Source organism: Stegodyphus dumicola, chromosome X1 (genome assembly GCF_044657685.1).
Source record: "Stegodyphus dumicola isolate Sdum_Otavi_A_Nest chromosome X1, ASM4465768v1".
Lineage (NCBI taxonomy): Eukaryota > Metazoa > Arthropoda > Arachnida > Araneae > Eresidae > Stegodyphus > Stegodyphus dumicola.
This window is the reverse complement of record NC_140780.1, coordinates 34461810-34481285: the sequence shown is the minus strand read 5'-3', so window position 1 is coordinate 34481285 and position 19476 is coordinate 34461810. Positions and strand designations below refer to the sequence as shown.

Below are 19476 nucleotides of genomic sequence, written 5' to 3'. Positions count from 1 at the left end.
CACCTTTATTTACGCAGTTCGAATAGGTAAATAGAAATTTTTAAAACAGTTATTCGGAAAAAAAAAGTGCAACTTAAACAATTAAAATGAAATTCGAAAAAGAAAAAATTACTTAAAATAATAAATTATAATTAAAAATATAATATAAAGAATATTATTTGGAAAAAAGGAACGATGGTGACTTTTTTTCCTAAGGAAACTAGGTTGCCATATATTAAGAAGTTCGCCAAGTGAAGTATTCTTGGCGCAAACTGACAAAAAAGTGCCAACATAAATTTGTGAATTTCTCCGTAAATTTTGCTCCAAATTTTACAAAATTTCATATTTAGGCGTAATTTGAGTCGTAGAATCGAAATATGTAAAAAAATTGGTATGTTATTTCAGAAAAAGTCCGATTTTGTGTCAAAATACTTATGTTAGAATAGTGCTATATATAAATCTAATATATATCCTAAGTCGCGCTTTCGAGACATGAAGAACGCAATTTGAATTTTGTCAATCGGCCCAGTAGATCGGGAGATATAGGACTGTCCCATTTTTTTTTTTTTTTGAGCAGTGTACATATACTGTGATTTAGTTGAACCACAAATCGTAGGAGATGTATAAGCTCCCCTTTTGAAAATTGTAACAATGGAAGGGAAGGACGGAGAGATAATTGACAAACATTATTCTCGACCTTTTTATTTACCAGTGACAGTTATTTACCAGTGACAACATTTTCAAACAATTGAAATCGAAATAAGGTCTCATTCGGGGAGTCTTGTACCATTTGAAAGAGGTGAAGTTTTCATAGTGCTCCACTTTCGTTTGAGACAGATTCTATAAAAAGCTTTACCAAAGGGAAAAAATATTCATTTATAGCGTAAACGTTCTAGAAGCTGTATCAAAATGCTCATTCCATATGCATGTTGCACAAAAGTCTTTGAGGATTATTATGTGGGACAAACTGGAAAAGGTCTGCCGTATTATCAGGAAATGGTTTTACAGAAAGGATACGGAATAGATGGATTTTTTGCGAAACTTTTCCGTAGGGCCATGCCTTTTTTAATTAAGGGGGCAAAAACTGTTGGAAAAGAAGCTCTACGTACAGGAACGCCAATTGCAAACGACGTGTTATCGGGGGAAAACTTAAAAACATCCCTCAAAACCAGATCTAAAGAAACTGGGAAAAAATTAGCAAAGAAAGCAGATGAGATGATTGGTCACGGAAAGTTTAAAAGGAAGCGCAAATCTCCCAAATGCTTCATTTCATCTAAAGCCAGGAAAGTGCAACGACGTGATATTTTCAACTCATAATGGCATTCCTCTTAAAAGATTCGCCAGAATGCGCTAAATCTGAACTTAGTTTATTTACATTTCCTACAACCCAAACAGTTATAGAAAGAGGACAATGGATAGAATTTCATCCCCTTGCGAATGTGACAGATGGAATTCCTGTAGAATTCAATGTCGCGGGTAGTGGTGACGACTATTTGGATTTATCTCAAACTCAGTTATATGTCAAAGTTAAAATTTTAAAAAGCAATGGCGCCTCTCTCGGAAAAGATGATAAGGTAGGACCCGTGAATTTGTTTTTGCATTCCCTCTTTTCTCAAGTGGATATCAGCTTAAATGAAAGACTTATTTCCTCTAGCAATAACACATACCCTTACAGAGCTATAATAGAAAAACTACTTAATCGTGGTTTTGATACGAAAACTTCTCAACTATCATCAGAATTATATTTTAAAGATACTGCGGGTCGTATGAATGTATTTGATACCACTGATAAGGAACCTAACGAGGTATTCAATAAACGCGCAGAAATATTTAAACTTAGTGCTACAGTGGATATGATTGGACGGCTACACCTAGACATGTTTTATCAAGAAAGACTTGAACATGGTCGATATGAAAATTAAACTTATCCGCAGCAAACCGGAATTTTGCTTATTGGGAGAAGAGAATTTTAAAGTGTCGTTGGAACATGCCTCACTATTTGTACGCAAAGTGCGAGTCAGTCCAGGTGTAATTTTAGGACATGCAAAAAGTTTAGAAAAAGCGACAGCAAAATATCCTATCAACCGAACGCTTTGCAAAGTGTATTCTATTCCATCAGGAAATATGAGTTTTCTTCAAGATAGTATTTTTACTGGTCAGATGCCTAAACGCTTAATTATTGCTTGCGTTGATAACGATGCTTTCAATGAAAACTATAAAAAGTCTCCCTTTGAATTTAAGCACAATCATATCAATTTTATTGGCACTTACGTAGATGGGCAACCTATGCCTCATAATCCTCTTCAACCTGATTTTATGAATAAAACCTTCATTCGTACCTATCAGAATTTATTTACCAATGCTGAAAACCGGGGATTGTATCTTTCGAGATCAGAATATCCAAAAGATATTGTTTATTTCTTTTCGATCTATCACCTGATTTATGTGATGGGTCTCATTTGAATTTAGTGCGTCATAGTAATTTGAGACTGGAGGTAAAATTTGGTTTCCTTCTGCCAATAACAACATCGTTAATAGTCTATGCAGAATTTGAAAATTTAATAGAAATCAATAAATCTAGAAATATCATCTATGATTTTGGCAACTAATGAATTCTTCAGAAATTCATAGGATACTCTCTCGCGATAAATGTACTACAGTGGAGTTTTCCCTTCGGATAAAATCCCAGATATTCATCGTTTTCCAGCAGCTATTGTAGTCAACACTGATAAACACAACGAGGAAGGGACGCACTGGCTGGCTTTCTTCATTGAAGATAAACAGACTTTAGAATTTTTCGATTTTTATGGACTTCCTCCTATGACCTACAGTGATGACATAGAAATATTTACTAACAAGTTTAACTGTGCGACATGGAATCAGGTTTCTCTTCAAAGTATAACATCAAATGTTTGTGGACAATATTGTACTTATTATTTGCTGAAACGATCTCAAGGATTATGTTTGGAAACAATTGTATCAAATCTTTCTGTAAGAAATAGTGATTTTCATGTATTTCATTTTGTGAAGAAAAGATACGGTGTAAACATGATTTAAAAAAAATAAAATATCATTGATCTACTTGGAATTTTTTGTTCTTTGTTTAAGTATAATTTACAGATTTTTTTAAACAAGTTTTTTTTTCACTTTCCATAATACATTTTAAGTTACAGAATAAATTAATTTTTTTCATTTAAACTTAAGAATTATTTTTCCTTATAAATTACTGCAAAATTAACTTTTTTCCCACTGGAATTTTATTTTACTCGTTACATACGCAAAATTTTTAAGGGGTAGGGGATAACTTACCTTTAAAAAAAATCCGGATCATTTTTTTTCTCTACCTGAAATTGAAAAATATCTTTCACACAAATAAAAATACACCAAATTTAATTGATATCCTTTCTTTTATTTAATATTTTATCCAAGAAGTTGAATACATTTTTCTTTTCTTTTTAACATGTTTAGGTTTAGCATACATTGTAAACAGATATTTGTGTTTTACAAATTCCTTGGGAAAATCTACAACAGCTAAAAAATTTTTAAACTCTGCATAACCTATCGGTTTGGTTTGTTGATTTCTTAACAAATAATTCACTAAGTCTTGAATATTAGATTTATTAATTGTAAGTTGGTTGATGATTAATTCTTTAGATGGAGTCTATGTGATAATATCATTGTGAAGTTTTAAAAAGTATATAATTCTTTTGGCAAGACTCTTGAATTTCTGGAGCGGAATTCACAATTTCTTCGTCCAAAGTAATCTTTTTCTCTTCTTCTTTAGTATTCTGGACGCTTTCTGATTTCATTTGGGGAAACGTTACATACTTTTGAAGTATTTGAAGGTATTTCTTGGCCTTTTCATCTTCGGAAAATTTCTCTTTTAAAATGGTACTCATTTGCTGATCTAAATCTGATAGATGGTTTTCAGCAAATTCTAATTCTCGATCCGAGGGTACAAGGACAAATTTACGAGCGAACTCCATTAACTAAAGTGCTCAGTACAGAAACTGCTGCAGGAATGAGCAACGAAAGAAAACCATCGCCTTTTTGTATCAAAAGTCTCCTTTTTTAAAATAATGGTACCTTTTTATCGCCTAACTTTCGCAAAGTCCGTTTATAGACAGCAAGTTTCCGTTTCTGTCTTTTAGACAAAGGAACGTTACCCTGTAATACATTTAAAGCACATTCACATACACTTTTAATAACACTATTAGGGCATTTTCTTAGAAGAGTTTTTTTAACTTTACTTTTCCTAGGAGTCTAAGATGTTCCAGGCTCGACATCTGGACCGCAAAAGATTAGTAGTTTTACAACGCCTTCTCTTTTATAAAGGTCGCATGAGCAGTCGCTTTTGTGCAAATATTTTATTTTAGGGCAAAAGTTTTTTAAGTAACCTAATTTTCTAAAAAAGAAAGTTTCGATCTTACAAATGTATTCTTTTTACAATGTAAATGAGAGCTTTCAATTGAAAAAAACTTCAAACTCGATGACTAAAGGAGAAAAAAAAAAAAACTTATTTGCACTAACAACTAACGGAGTTCATAAACAAAATGCTTATCTGAAGGGAAAATGCCTGTACGTAACCTCAACCTTTCCTGGGTTTCAGGTCTTAAATCTATTAATAAATAACTGTAAGGGTTTGAAGTTGCCTCTTGGAAGACTTCTTGAAAAGCCTGTGTTTTTCCGGGGAACATCTGCCTTGCCAAATGCACGATTTGACTTTTATCTCTAGGATTTTTATACAACACCATGTAATGACAATTTAAATGAATTGTTCGCATTTCTTTACCCTGCTGAAATAAATTTTGAACAATAAATATTACAGAAAGATTTCGGTGATGGCTTCCTTTCGTAAAAAGTTTGCTTAAACGAGTATCGCTCGCTAATTCAGACATTAAATCGTCGATGATAATGAGTGCATTTTGCAGGGAATTCAGGTTTGATGGCAAACCTTCTTCAAAATGCACATTTTTCATTTTACTAAAAATAGGCTGATATGCTCCATAGCAATAAATTATACGCTGAGGCATAAGTGAAAGCATACCTTCTTCGATGACTCGTTTCACAAAATAGGTCTTTCCTGATCCTGTTGGGCCGCTGATGAGAGATGTGGAAGGGTGCTTCAACAGGGGTAACTCCATTCTGCACACTGATGATTTTCAGAAATGTGTGAAGTTTAATATGCTCATTTTGTTAAGGAAAAGGCTAATTAAAATTTAAAAAATTGTAGATCGTACATTTTAAAAATTCACGACAAAAAAATTTTAATTTTTTAAAAATATGAATCCAATAATAACCATGCAATAAAAAAAATTAGATCCATACCATTTAAAATCCGTAGAGAACAGTAGATAAATCTTCTTTTAGCACCATTTTGTTGTAAACAATCTTGTACAATTTTGTTTCTGCCTTAGTTAAAACTTTCCTCCTTTTGGCATCTCTCGTGATTTTATGTTCATCGTACATGGCGATTGTTGTTTTTCAATCCATCGAGCACACTAAATTCTTAATCTCCGAAAAATTTACAATCTGTTGATTTTTGAAGTTGAGGGAGAAACCTCGAACTTTACAGCAAGTCTTTCCTCGTGCTGTTACATAAGCGTAATTTTTAGGTCCTCCTGAATGGGGAAAAAATTATGCTACAGAAACTACAAGAAAAAAATAAAAGATCAACCTAATAAAAAATAAAAATGAAATGAAGTTCATCAGAGACAAATGTAGTAATGGTATCTTCATTGAGTTCATCTGTAAACTCCCCCAAAAAATTACCAAGAGGCGGATCGTTGGTAGAATCGCTTGCGTATATAATTGAATCCGTGTCATGATACAACACAGCACGGCCCAACTTCTCCATTTCACTATAAAGCTTTAATCTTGCCCAAGCAGTAGTAAAAGCTGCCAAGAACAGGTTTGTAGATGTGTCCTGTGGAACAAAATAATGTTTATAGTCCCACTGCACAGCAGCTACTTCAGGAGTCGGAAAATATAAGTCTTTGATTTGGAGGAAAAGATGCAGCAGGATGCAAGATTAATCATTTAAAAATATACATCTTAATTTACATTAGAAAATAAAATTACAAAACTTACATTTTTTGTTGGATCTACTAATATTTTATTGAAATCAGGTAAAGTATGAACATTAAGTCAAAAGTATCTTGTTTAGGTTCATTCCCCATCTTTAAAGGAAAAAAAAAATATGAAAAGAATGAGTATTTGTTTTTTAAGAAATAATAAAATGATATAAAGATGTGAGACAACTTTTTCTATTAAAAACATTATAATAATTATTTACCGTCCCCAGAAGCTGTTTAAAGCCAATTTGGCTACTTGCCGTCTTCCAGGATTCTTCTTAATATTAGATTCATCAAGCTGTACACCCTCTCGCACAAAATAGGCTTCAAGGTAGCGCTTTCGTTCGTTCAAGCTTACACAATCGGCCGGCCATCCGCTGCTTTCTTGTTTTATTTTTAAAAACAAGTTGATATATGATTGAAATAAAGCATCCGTAAATTGAGAAAAATGGTACACTTCATAAATCTGAAAAAAAGATAGTGGGAATATGAATATAATAATATACAATACAAATACATGCTGTGACATTTAGTATAACACATTCAATAATACTAATAATAACCCAAAATACTTACTTTTGTTATACAGTAACCTTTTTTCACTGCTAATTTGACTTCTTCGGTCACCCATGTGCCAATGATCTCCCACTAAATCTTTTAATTTGTAGACGATAGGATTTCGGTTAATTATTTTATGTATTGTAAAAATTTTTCACTTGTCCAGTTTTGTTCGTATCCTTTTTCGAAGAGCATTTTTTCTCGGTTGATGCGTACCGTGTCTCCAATTTTTAAATCTGAAGTAACAGGCTTTTGTGTTGATTGCTGATCGTACAACGTTCTCCAAATTTTTTCTTGATTTCGTAACGTAACAGATGCGGGTTCTGTTTTAATACTTCGATGGCACGTGTTGTTATAACTGTATATCAGTTTATCTATAACATCAATATACTTTCGTGTATTCATTTCGGTAAAGTATTTCCACATTTTAGTTTTAAGTGTCCTATTAAACCGTTCCACGACAGAAGCTTTGGTAGCGTTGTGTGTCTTGAAAAAGTGAACGTTTTTCTTTTTAAAAAAATCTTGAACTTGCTTATTGGTAAATTCTTTCCCTGCATCTGTCTGTAAAGATTCGGGTGTACGTTCCGAAAATATCCTTTCGAAAGCAGATTTGATGGACATGGCTGTTTTATCTTTGAGAGGGATAGCCCAGGCGTATTTGGAAAGAATATCTATACATGTCAGTAAATATTTGTACCCATTATTAAAAGATGCCAGACTGAAATTGCTTATTTAAACATCCTACGATTACTCTGTTCCTGAGAAATGCGTGCCTTAAAGGCTTGCTCAAAGTATAAGAATCTTTGGTTTGCAACCATTTCTGGATGTCTTTTGTTTTCACGCAACCTTTTAAAGCACGATGCAAAGCAGTAACACCACCGAAACTCCCGGGGACTTGAGGATCTCGATACGTCTGAATAAGAGCTGCGTTCATTATAGCAACTATGTTATGATCGACTGACACCACACTGATATTCATTTATATAGTGCCTCCTACTTATAAAATATTTTTTTTTGCAATACTCTTTCAAAATATTAATTAATATCTATTAGTAAAAATATACAGTTAGAAAATTAAAATTCATGCCGAGTCACTCAAAAAGTATACAATTTTTTGAAACAAAAAGAAAGCAAAAAAAAAAAAAAAAAAAAAAAAAAGTGAATAAAAACTAATATTTTATTTTATTTTTCAAAAAGAACTATTCAGTAAATCTTTAAACAAATTAGTTTCTTCACATACATAAAATTTTTGAATAATATTCAGTACAGCATTTACATTAATAACATCAAAAAAGTCATCAGTAACAATTAGTTTACTAAAATTTATATTACATTCATTTTGACGAATGAAGTCTTTTGCTATCTCAGGCCAATTAACTGTAAACAAAGCCTGGTCAAAATAAGTTTCACATTTTTCAGCACGGCTTGTTGATAAGCATTCCTGTCCGAGCTGATTATTTAACCCTTGTTTGCAACCAAAACACACAAAAAGTTCTGAATTTTTTTTAGAAATAACGGTACTATTCGGTTTCGAGGGCCGTAAAAAATCGTCAAACTATTGTTGATGCCAATGCTGCCAAAAATAATTGCGGCAAGAAAGGAAGTATAATAGTAAATATCTATCTAAGATTGATGTTTTAATTTAGATGAAAGGTTAATTTCATATAATACTATTTTATTATTATAATTTATATGAAAAAGGCTAAACATGACTTAAAGGAAGCATAAGAGTGAATAACTATTTCAGATTATTATTATAATTTATATAAAAATTGCTAAACATAAATGAATGGATGCCTGCATCGCTATTTCGCTACCGACTTATTGCTAAAGCATATTTTCATCTCGTTGGTTGTTCAAACGTAATTTTCTATAATGAATGATGCCTTTTTTTTTTTTTTTTTTTTTTTTTTTTTTTTTGAAAATATTCTCGGTAAAGGGCAGATTCGCTCACGTATTTGTTTGCCGCTTTTTACAAGGGTAAAAACAATTGAATTTTTGTCAATTTTCTTTTACTTTTTAAGTGAAAATAGGTCGATGTGTACATAGATAAAGTCAAGGGTGGGCGCAATGCCATTTTTGTGCAATTCTAGGATTTTTTTTTTTTTTTTAAGTGAAAATAGGTCGATGTGCACATGGATACCGAGTATGTGCAATTCTTAAAAACGCGTTAAGCAGTGGGTGATTCTACACTTTACCCAAAATTCTATTGCCGAATGTTCGTCATGGGCAATTCCCAAATTGTTAAATCCATAGGATATCAAAAAAGGATTTAAAATCAAAAAAGGATTTAAAAATTAATCTAGTATGTCAATGGCGTCTTAAGAAATATAGAACTATATAAACTTACGCAATCAGAAATCAACGCGTACGCTAGATTTGGCGCGCTGTTAAATAGGCGCGTTTTCTAGATTTGGCGCTTTTGCGCATACATATTCCCTGCAATTTTTTACGGCCCTCAAAACCGAATAGTACCAAAATAACTTTTTCAATACACTTACACAAAGAGTCCTGCAGCTCATGAAATCCATTTGGACGGTCTGGATCACCAGCATATTCATTCAATTTAAAATGCGTATCACCAACCACCTGCTTTTTCACAAAATAGTTAAGAGTTTTAGAAATAAGGGGGGGGGAGCGTGTTTCCTTCGCGACACCACATATTTCACTATATATGGAGTCCAGTTTGCGTAAATGTTCTTTCCTCAACAGAACACGTTCCGGTCTGAATTCAAATCGTAAATCTTTTCTTTGGAACAATCTTTGCAGTGACATAATTATTTCATCGTTGACATTTTGTTTTGAAACACACACATCTTTCTTCACAATAAAAACACTATCGAAACCTTCAAAGGAACCAAATGTATTGGTATGATCGCATAATTCTTTATATACTAGAGGAGAAAGCGAAACTCCATCTTTGATAGGATGTAGCAAATCGTTGTCATCAGTCACATATTTCCGAACGTGAACACGAGTCAAACCTAAAAAACACGATACAGTCACAAAAATATCCCTTCCGAGGTGAAACATATTCTTTGACAAAGAATCAAGCTTCAGCAAAGTTTCGTCATATGAAGCACAGCAAAACTTCTTCGATGATAAACATGAATTTGCAGCTCGACGTTTCATTATGCACAACAGTACAACAAAGCAAACACAAAACTAAATAAGCAACGCGTGGTAACAACTTCCAAAATTTAGCAAGTAATGAATTTCGGAGGTAATCCAGCAGTTGAGAATCGGCTTCGAACTTTTTACTTTGTCTGAAAATTCTGACATCATTTTTCTGCTTTCTGATTGGTCCACAGAAATTTAATCATCCAGTTAACTTTAGTAGATGTTATGGACTCTAGATGGAGCCAGCAGCAACATATATTTAAGAAAAATCAATACAGTTTCAAAATCATAATTCATCTCATTCGCTGCAAATCATAAAATGATTTTGAAAAAATTCTTCCCATTAGAAAATGAAATCGCCCATTTAGAAAAAAAAAAAATCATTCGATAAATGGAAAAAAAAAATTAAGCACAATTAGTCTTTTATTTTTTCCGAAAGAAGGTCATCAATGTTCGAAAAAATTAAAAAGAAATATATATATATATCTTCTGCCCCATTCGTCGTTTAAAAGAAAATTTTCTATCAGTAAAAAAAAAGAAAAGAAAAATTCGTTGAACGCTTTGCCTTTTTTTTATAAGTACGAATTTTTAGTTATCTCAGTGCAGTAAGAACGTGGCTCAGTGGTAAAGCGCGTAGCTGGAGATTTCGACATCCAGGTACTTTTTGAAACTGCGTGTTCACCGTGAAGGGCAGCATGAATCACCGTACAAGACCAAAAAAAAATGGCTAATGTTCTCCAAGGACCACGTGATTCAGAATTTAATTAGTTAAGTTAAATAATAATTAATCCCTTCGCGCCGACTGTCACGTATTTGTGCCAGTGTCCTGGAACGTTTTAAAAACTATAATTTCTGCCACAAGATGGCATTGTATGTCCATATGGTTTCAGATACATATACATTAGACCTTCTACTCGAAATGAGAGAAGCATGACTCACATACACGTGTTTGTGATTATATAAACAAAAGGGGAAATAAATCTTTCCGAATGGCGTGCTTTATGCCGTCTCTTTAAATTCGCACGTGGTAGTTGTTTATTGTAAGTAGAGAAGTTTTATTTTTGCTAAAGCGTTGGGTATTTCGGTTTGCAGTTCAGGTATTTAGAAAATGATTAGATCTTGTTAGACGTGAATTCTTTCTGTTTTTACCGTTGCAATGTCGAAGCGTCGAAAATGTTCAACAGAGCATGAAATAGCAGAAATGATGCAAAATATTTCAGATATTGATTCTGATAGTAGTGATAGTCATACTATGTAACGTAGTATCACTATCACATTTTCCAAAGCTTTATTCAGAAGAGACTGATAAGAAAATGAGACGACGATGCTTCGTTTGTTCACATTCCCGGAAAAGTCCTCCAAAACGGCAAATGAGTTATTACGAGTGCAAGGAATGTAACGCAGGACTGTGTCTAGATCCCTGGTTTCAAATTTTTCATACGAAAAGAGAATTTTAAGTAATATATTTAGTTTTCAGATGTATAATGTTAAAAGTCATAAAATGGTGAGTAATGAAAATAAAATGTGTAAAATATGCATTTAAACAAGAAATAAGGTAATTAAAGTATATATATAAAATATTTATAAAGCATAAACCGTTTAAATACTCTATAGAGCATTATTAAACAATGCGTTGATACTTCGGAAATTTCATGGATTTAGGCTTAATAGCAAAAAAGCCCCCGGCCCTTGACAGACACTGCCGTAAGACACTGCCGGCCTCCGCGATAAGCGCGCGTTTGCGTTACCCGGCGTGAAGGGGTTAATGAAATTATTCATAAATCATTACAGAATAAAATTAATGAATACCCCGGCGATTCAGGACGGAAAGCATGGCGGGAAAAGGATGAGTCATTCCAAAGGGACACCACGTGGGGAAAATGGCGGACGACGGTCACGCGATTCAAAATGGCGGACGTCATTCACGTGATACAAAATGGCGGAGGCCACGCCCCTTTTTCTCTGGCATCACTTCCGCCTCTTATAGTGGGGGGGGGATACTACTTATATTTTAAGATTCCAATGAGCCACTAAAGCACCAAAGGTGATACGTTGGTTTAAGTCTCACTAGATGAAAAGAATTAAGTTTTATATTAATTTTTACATTCATGTGGAGTATCTTGTGACGATGGTAAAAATTAGTGAAAGACAATAACTCACTTTAATACGCAGAGATAACTTTTAAGGGTGACCAGTTAGTTACAAATAATTAAATTAGCTAGTTAGATACCCTTATTCGTTATAGATTTGCATGACTACTATTAAATGTATTTTTTAAAAATATTTGTTAAAAAAGCACTACTAAAATCACAATGTATGAACATGTCACAGTTTAAAATACATGCAATTTATAACCTTGATTCTTAAAATATATTAAGATAATTGCACATTAAAAGCTACAAAACATTTAATACTCAACAAAATATTTGTGCATCTTTTTAATTTGAAGCCTTTCCATACATTCTGGCTAATTTATACCGATTTCCTTGCCTTTAAGCACCTTTTCTAACAATTAAAAATTTATTTCAATATGCAAACCAATATTCCCACTAGTTTCTGCATGTTTTATCTTCTAACTTGTCAATCTCTCGAATGTGTATCTATGAGGTTTTACTTGATCTGATAAAAGTTAAAAAATAGTTCAAAACCACTAACAGTGAAGCAAATTATCGCTTTGTCTGAAAGTAACTTATAAAGTCAGATAAAGGTTTAAATAAACCTCGTATTTAAAAAGACCTTAGAACATAAAAGCATGTTCTTACTCTAGCAAAATCAACTAAAACTTCTGTGATCCAATTAAACAGGAACAATCAAATTCAAACTAAAAATGTGGACTAGTAGTCAAAGACTATACAGTTTAATTTTAATCTAAGCTGGCTCAGTAACACTTCGTAACAAACTCGTAACTCGTCGTGACGTAGTTATTGCATAGCAAATTCAAATATTGGTAATAATATAACGCAAATAAGAATAATTGCAAATTATCAGAGCTGGTAGGAACTAATGCAGCGAGCAGGCGGAGGCCAGAAACAAATTCTGTCTTAGAACCCCAACAACCTTAGTTTAAAAACTAACTAAGTGATTTTCATTCTGGTGAGGAAATGGAAAGTGAAAATTATAGCAAAGGTTGAAATCATTACCAACTACTTAATTTACATAATAATAACTGTACATACCTTAGACGAATAATTTTCTTGCGCTTTACGTATTCGGTACGTTTCCTTTTTATTTTAGAATTTTTAGATTTAAAGATTTCTGTTATTCTAAAAAATCTAAATTCATTTAGAATGTGTGCATTTAGAAATGCATTTAGAAAAGGTGCTAATTTTATTTCTTTAGTAATATGAACACTCAGAATAAGTATGAAATGATATATGGAAAGGGCCGGTTACAGAGCGGTTGTAACAGAATTTTTAAAACTTAGTGACACACCGAGCAACAAAATCTAGAAATGGCAAACTTTTAGAATTTAGGAAGCCACTAGGCAGCAGAATTTAGGATCCACAGAGAGTGCAATCAGGTGGGAAAATGCCTAGTGCCAGCCCTGTGCATGATAATGCATTAAAACATATTAGATGAATCTTTTAAATTGTCAGTTTTCAATTTCTTTATTAATAAAGAAAGTCCTTTCTATAATGCTTGACCATGTGATATGTTTAGAAGCATTTTTGATATTTTCCATGCTTGTGTCTAGTGTAAAGCAGAGAAAACAAAGGGAAGAATAACCTGTTGCGAAAAAGATTTCTAATATCAGAAGTAAAACACTCAAATATTATGTTCTCGTTGTTCTTTCCGAAAATTCCTCAAAAACTAAAAGTTCATCACAAACTTACTATGAAATAAATTCATTACGTGTTAATACCATGAAGACATTTTTCTGGAATCTTCTAGATTCGTGGATCTTTAAATCTTGCCTTCAAATCCTTCTGAACCTTTTCAGTTGCAATGTCTAAAATCCTAAAGCAAAATTACCCCTACCAATTCGGTAATAGCATAAAGCCAGAAATATGTTGATAAATATCAGAGGGGGGGGGAAGTGTCAAATTAATTTTATAAAGAAAACTGATGCATATTGAGACAATTGCATGGGGAAAATTCTTACCATGAAAAATTTAAACAAAGTTATTTTTAATTAATCAAATAATTATTTTGCTTTTGCTATAAATTGCTTCATAAATTGTGTTAAAACGCAATTTAAGCATTTATTACCTTGTTTATGTTTCAGATTCAAAATATTGTATAATAAGTCGCCAAAATGGAAAGTAGTGTCACTTTATAATATGATAAGGAAAAATGACATTTTTTTCATTTTAATTTTATTTCTTGAATACAATTTCAATATATTAGCATTATTTTAATAAGCTTGATCAATTTTACAACGTTTTAAAAAATATCGTCGAAAAATTCCCAGATTTCCGAATTAAAAATTTTCTGTCGCCAAATTTGAAAACTTTTAATAAAGAATTCACATTTCCAAAAGCGAAAAGTTGTTTAAGAGCTCTTCATTATAAAAAAATGAAATAATTTCGAAATGCTTGCTTCATTTCTTGCTCAATCGCTCAGACGGTATAGTGGTTAGGGGAGCCTACTACGGTACCAAAGGGCCCGGGTTCGAATTCCGGAGAAGACATTCATCATTAAATGCATAGTGTTGGTGTGGCATGGCAGCACTCTAAATATACGGCGAGCCGAAAAATCGCTCGTGTGGACTGCTAGAAGGGGAGAGGGGTGGGTCAAAGTCTGAAATGGAAAATAGAAGTCCAACCTTTCTTCGGAGTACGCTCTGGTAGCCATTGTTCTATGTAACATGGACAAGACAAGAACAACTTCTTGCTCAGAAACTTGAGTGTTTTACCGTTTATATTAGAAAGAGGAAGAGAAATTATAATTCATGAACCTGTAGAGTTCCTCACTTTGGAATTCTAAGTTAATGTTGGAAGTGAAGAATCTAAGAACTGATAAGCGAATAATCGCTTGAGTTCGGTGACAAGAAACAACAAGATAGAAGGGTAACTAACCCTTTATTATTCCAATAAGATTTAACAAAACTCCGCCTGGGAGTGTACAAGCAAAGCCCGCACTTGGACTTGAACTTAAAAGACTAAGAATTAAACTAAAACTAAGATTAACTAAAAGAAGTATAGCCGAAGCTATCAAGGTTCAAATCGAGTTGGCCCCTTAACTTATTTGACTACGAAGCTTAGCAAGGGCCTGAGTACGGCCGAGCGTAATAACAGCTTTGAGAGAGAGAGTGGCCAAAAAGGCAGACGCGCGTAAATCAGAAACTCTGATTCTCTCTGACTCAGTAAGTAACTTCGTGGTTTAAATACCGCTCCTCCTCATTAAATATTCAGCAAGATTCCAAAACTACATTCTGGCCGGAAGTAGTAAGTTAATAATTTGACAGGAAAGCAACTCTAACTTAAAAATTTAACTGTTAATAAAATTAACATAATCCTTACAAACCTATTCAACCATTCAAAAGATAACCATAATTTATCAATGAATCGCCAAAAATATTTGTCCAAAATGCTAATTCATATTCAAAATGGAAGTCGTAAAAACGGATAGAAATTTCAGATAATTAAAATTAAGGACCTCCTGCCGAATTTGTCGAAATTAAGGACTTTTAAGGAAAATAAATCGATTCCATAAAACATAAGGACTTTTAAGGACTCTTAATGACCGTACGAACCCTCATCTATTGTTAAAATAAAATTTGACTTTTGAAATTGTAGTTCACTTACATAAAGGAAGTGCTAGAGCCCTTTTATTTAGGTCTGCAGTGCGCTTCAATTAAAGTTATGATTTATCTCAAAAATTCAAATTTTAAAATCGCAATTTAAGCTCTGTGTACGGGAACTCTGCACCACCATTTACTGCTGTGAAATATGGGGCAGCTAAATTTATACCAGCTTTGGTGATGATGAACGTTCAGGACGGCCAAAAACAATAACTACTTACGAAAACATCGTTAAAATCCAATAAATGGTGCTGGACGACCCTCCAATCAAGGTTAGAGAGATAGGCTATGAGCATGTCTAAAGAACGTGTTTGCCACATATTGAACCAAGATTTAGATATCGGTAAGCTGACTGCACGTTGGGTGCTGCGTTTGCTCGCTTTGTACTAAATGTCCGAATGAACATTTGCACCGTTCTGTTGGCGCAGTTCAGGTTCAATTAATCGGAGTTTTCTCGACTAGTAATCACTGTAGATGAAACCTGGATTCATCATTACAGTTTAGAAGCCAAAACATTGGAGTGCAAAGGGAGATTCGGCTCCAAAAAAGGCAAAAACTGCTCCTTCTGCTGGGAAAGACATAGCAACAATTTTCTGGGACAGCCATGGTTTTGTCTTAATAGGTTAACTTGAAAAGGAAAAAAAAAACTATTACCGGAGTATACTATGCAACGTTACTCCATAAGATGAAGGCAGAAATTGCAGGCAAACGGCCACATTTACAAAAGAAAAAAAAAGTGTTTCACTAAGACAATGCTCCACCTCACACCTCAATGCTTGCAATGGCGAAAATCTATGAATTACGATTTAAAATACTTGACCACCCACCCTATTCGCCAGACCTGGCACCAAGTGACTTTTTTTTTTTGTTGTTCCCTAAGCTAAAGCACTTGGAGGACAAAGATTTTCGTCAAATTAGGAGATTATGAACTTTGTTAATAACTACTTCGCAGAGAAAGATTACACATATTATTTGGGCGGGTTAAAGGGATTGGAGCATCGCTGGAAGAAATGTACAGACTTACAAGAAGACTATGTTGAAAAAAAAAGGTAATTTTGGAGAAAAAATATATTTTTTCTTTGTTAGGTCAGAAACTTTCCAGACAGGCCTCGTATGTGCAATAAAACCGGAAAATATTATAAATTCTGAATAACTTTCAGAAACTATAAAACACGGCTAAAAATAATACTAATCGCACCGACGGTCCGAATCAAGGAGGTTGGAAGAGACCTCCTTGATCCGAATCCTATTCTAACCTCCTTAGTCCGAATAGCCTATGAGACTATTCGCACCCAGGACTTAGAAGAGAAGGGCTAGTTCATAGAGCTTTTCCCCCTGAAGCAGAAAGTGAGAAGTGATGACGTAGAAATGATGACGCTGAGCGCGCCAATATAATTCACAGCTTGGAAATTAGCGTTTTTGAACCAGCGTTTAAAATGAGCTGTGTGTGAAAGATAGCTATAATTTGGAAGAGGTAATGTTACTGCTTTATGAATTTTAGACTGAACCATTAAAAAATTTAATAATGCTTACTCAATTTTAAAATAATAGATAAAATGTGCTACTCTTTTAACATAAAGTTCCGTGGTTTTTTTTATTTTTATTTGCAGGTTTTTTTATTTAATGCACGTTTATTTCTAATCATTTCTTTATTTGCATGCTAACTGAGAGAATTTTTACGCTGCTTCTAAGATAACTATAATAGCAGCTATTTAAATTTACTCAAAAAACAACTTTACATTGACATAGGTTTAAACATATATGACATATATGGCAACATTTCTGCTAACCTACGTTTGATTTTTTGCCTAATTGTAAATTTGACATTGTTATAATTCTCTTCCGATTCAATATAATAGATATTTTTTAAATAATTTTGTAATTTATACTTATATCTATATTACAATTAAATAAATGTATATAAGATTGTTACCTTAATTTTGACAAAATAGCTTTATTCAGAGTACCTAAAATAGTTATTTAATTTTTCAAAAGTGTGAGTAAAGGAAGCAGGTCTTTTTATGCCAATTACTTTGATGTTTTATACTATTATATTTTATCTAGAATGCTAATCTAGCACAAAATCTAATCAATAATTAGTTACAAAGGATACAATAAGAATAACTTTAACAAGTACTTTACAAAATTAGTTTGTTAAATACTTGTTATTCTTCTTGGTACTATTCATAATACCGAGGAGGCCCACCAGCGGCCGAGCGGTAAAGTCGCTGAACACTGGTAGTTCGGTCCGAGGTTCGAATCCCGCAAACGGGCTGGCTGCATGGGTGTTTTCGTGGTTTTCCCCATGTGTAACGTGTATACGAGCCAGTTTCCCTTAGAAAGTTCTCCCTCCCCTTAGGCAGATAGCCCTAGTGTGCTTTGCCTTAGGTCAAACACATCGATTTGAATGGTGTCTCTCAGGCACCGCTCGAGTTATCGCATCACATGCAGTGGTGCCTCAGAGGCATCGCTCGAGTGCAAAGAGTTAATAAATTTTTAGTTATTGTTACTGAAATTTACGTGTTATTTGTTTGACATAACTTGAGGACGATGAATGTGACAAAAACAAATTTCTTGCCTTTTGTGTGGAAACAAGTTTTCCACATATTTTTAATATGAAAGGGCAAAAAAACTGTACGAAAATGAAAATTTTGCTGTTTTGATTAAAACGAGATCGCAAAATTTCACGAGGGTCTTAAACATCGTGAAACGGTATTGTGCAAATATGTTACCTTTGAATGTAAGAAAGTACATATTCATAAACAGTCATCATAAAAGTTATATTCATATATCAAACTTAGACACTCGTCTTATAGCATAGAACTGCGAGAATTTATTATTCAATAATAAAACTTATTGAAAATTATAATATTCTTATATATGCATCACGTTTTCAGTGTCCACATATGTTTATCAGTTCAAATGCCATATTTCAAAATCAAAGTTATCCATGAAATAAATACAAAATTGTTAATAATTAGTATTATATGATTAATTGTTAATTTAATAGTTTATTTTATTGCTTTTAACTTATTTCATGTCTAAATTTTCTACACAGATATACTCTGTCTAATTCTTATTAGCTTTTCTCAAACGAAAAATTTCAAAGAGGAATGAGCAAAAATCTTGATTGTGCAAAACACATTATTTGAATATAAATGTATTCTAAGAAGTACAAAAAATGTAAACGAGGTTTTAGTCCCCCCCCCCTTTTCCAAAATCAGTCATTTAAGCTATTCCAACCGTTCGGGAGAAAACAGACTTAGCAGTTCGCGTATTTAGGATTTCTTCTTTTCGATTCGGTTCAAATGAAGGATCCGACAACTCAAAGCGCATGCATGGTTAATGTTGGTGCGAATAGCTGAAGCGGCTAATCGCACCGCTGGTGCCAATAGGTGGGAGATTTCAGTTGGATAAAACCAGGGCTTAATTTCTAGAATTAGAAGTGCCGGAGCCCTATGGAAGACCGTCATCAAAGAGGAACAAGAGTAACTAGATAAATAAAAGCATTAGCATGCCTATTGAACTCATTAATAATTTTAAAATTAAATAATTAATTATTATCAAATTAATTAATAGTTATTTAATTAGTTTTCATTAATTGTTATTTAATCAATATTTAATATCTCAGTATCACCTTAGCTGTGTCACTTAACGCACACTTATTGTATTCGCTGTCACTTAACGCACATTGAAGAACACACATTTTACGCTCATATTGTACTCGCTGTCACTTAACGCATATTTAAGAACACAAATTTTCCTTCCTGCGAGGATAACTAACTGCATCGATAACAATAGACTAGATACAATGGCATGGCGAGAAATTTTCGCGTTCCTAAACAAATTTCTCCAAATTTATTTATTGCCCTTCTTAAAGGGAAAGGTTTCCGCATGTGAGCACTTTACTTGAACGTCTCATGTTCTCATGAATTCGTATTTCTAGGAAAACAGAGTATTGCAAGGTCTGCGCTTATTGCTAAACTAAAAGGTTAGGAATTC

At 33.2% G+C, this 19476-nt stretch overlaps 1 protein-coding gene across 1 annotated transcript in view; it reads right to left on the bottom strand.

Moving 5' to 3' along the window:
- Positions 1–3367: 3367 nt before the first annotated feature.
- LOC146993124 (sentrin-specific protease 6-like) overlaps positions 3368–19476 on the bottom strand; it is a 180513-nt gene continuing 164404 nt past the window's right edge. Inside the window, exons 12-13 of the mRNA XM_085807767.1 lie at positions 6275–6519; positions 3368–6158 (exon numbers count right to left, since the gene is read on the bottom strand). Of these exons, the coding sequence (XP_085663893.1) occupies positions 6122–6158; positions 6275–6519 (282 nt within the window). The 3' untranslated portion in view covers positions 3368–6121. The remainder of the gene's footprint in view (positions 6159–6274; positions 6520–19476) is intronic.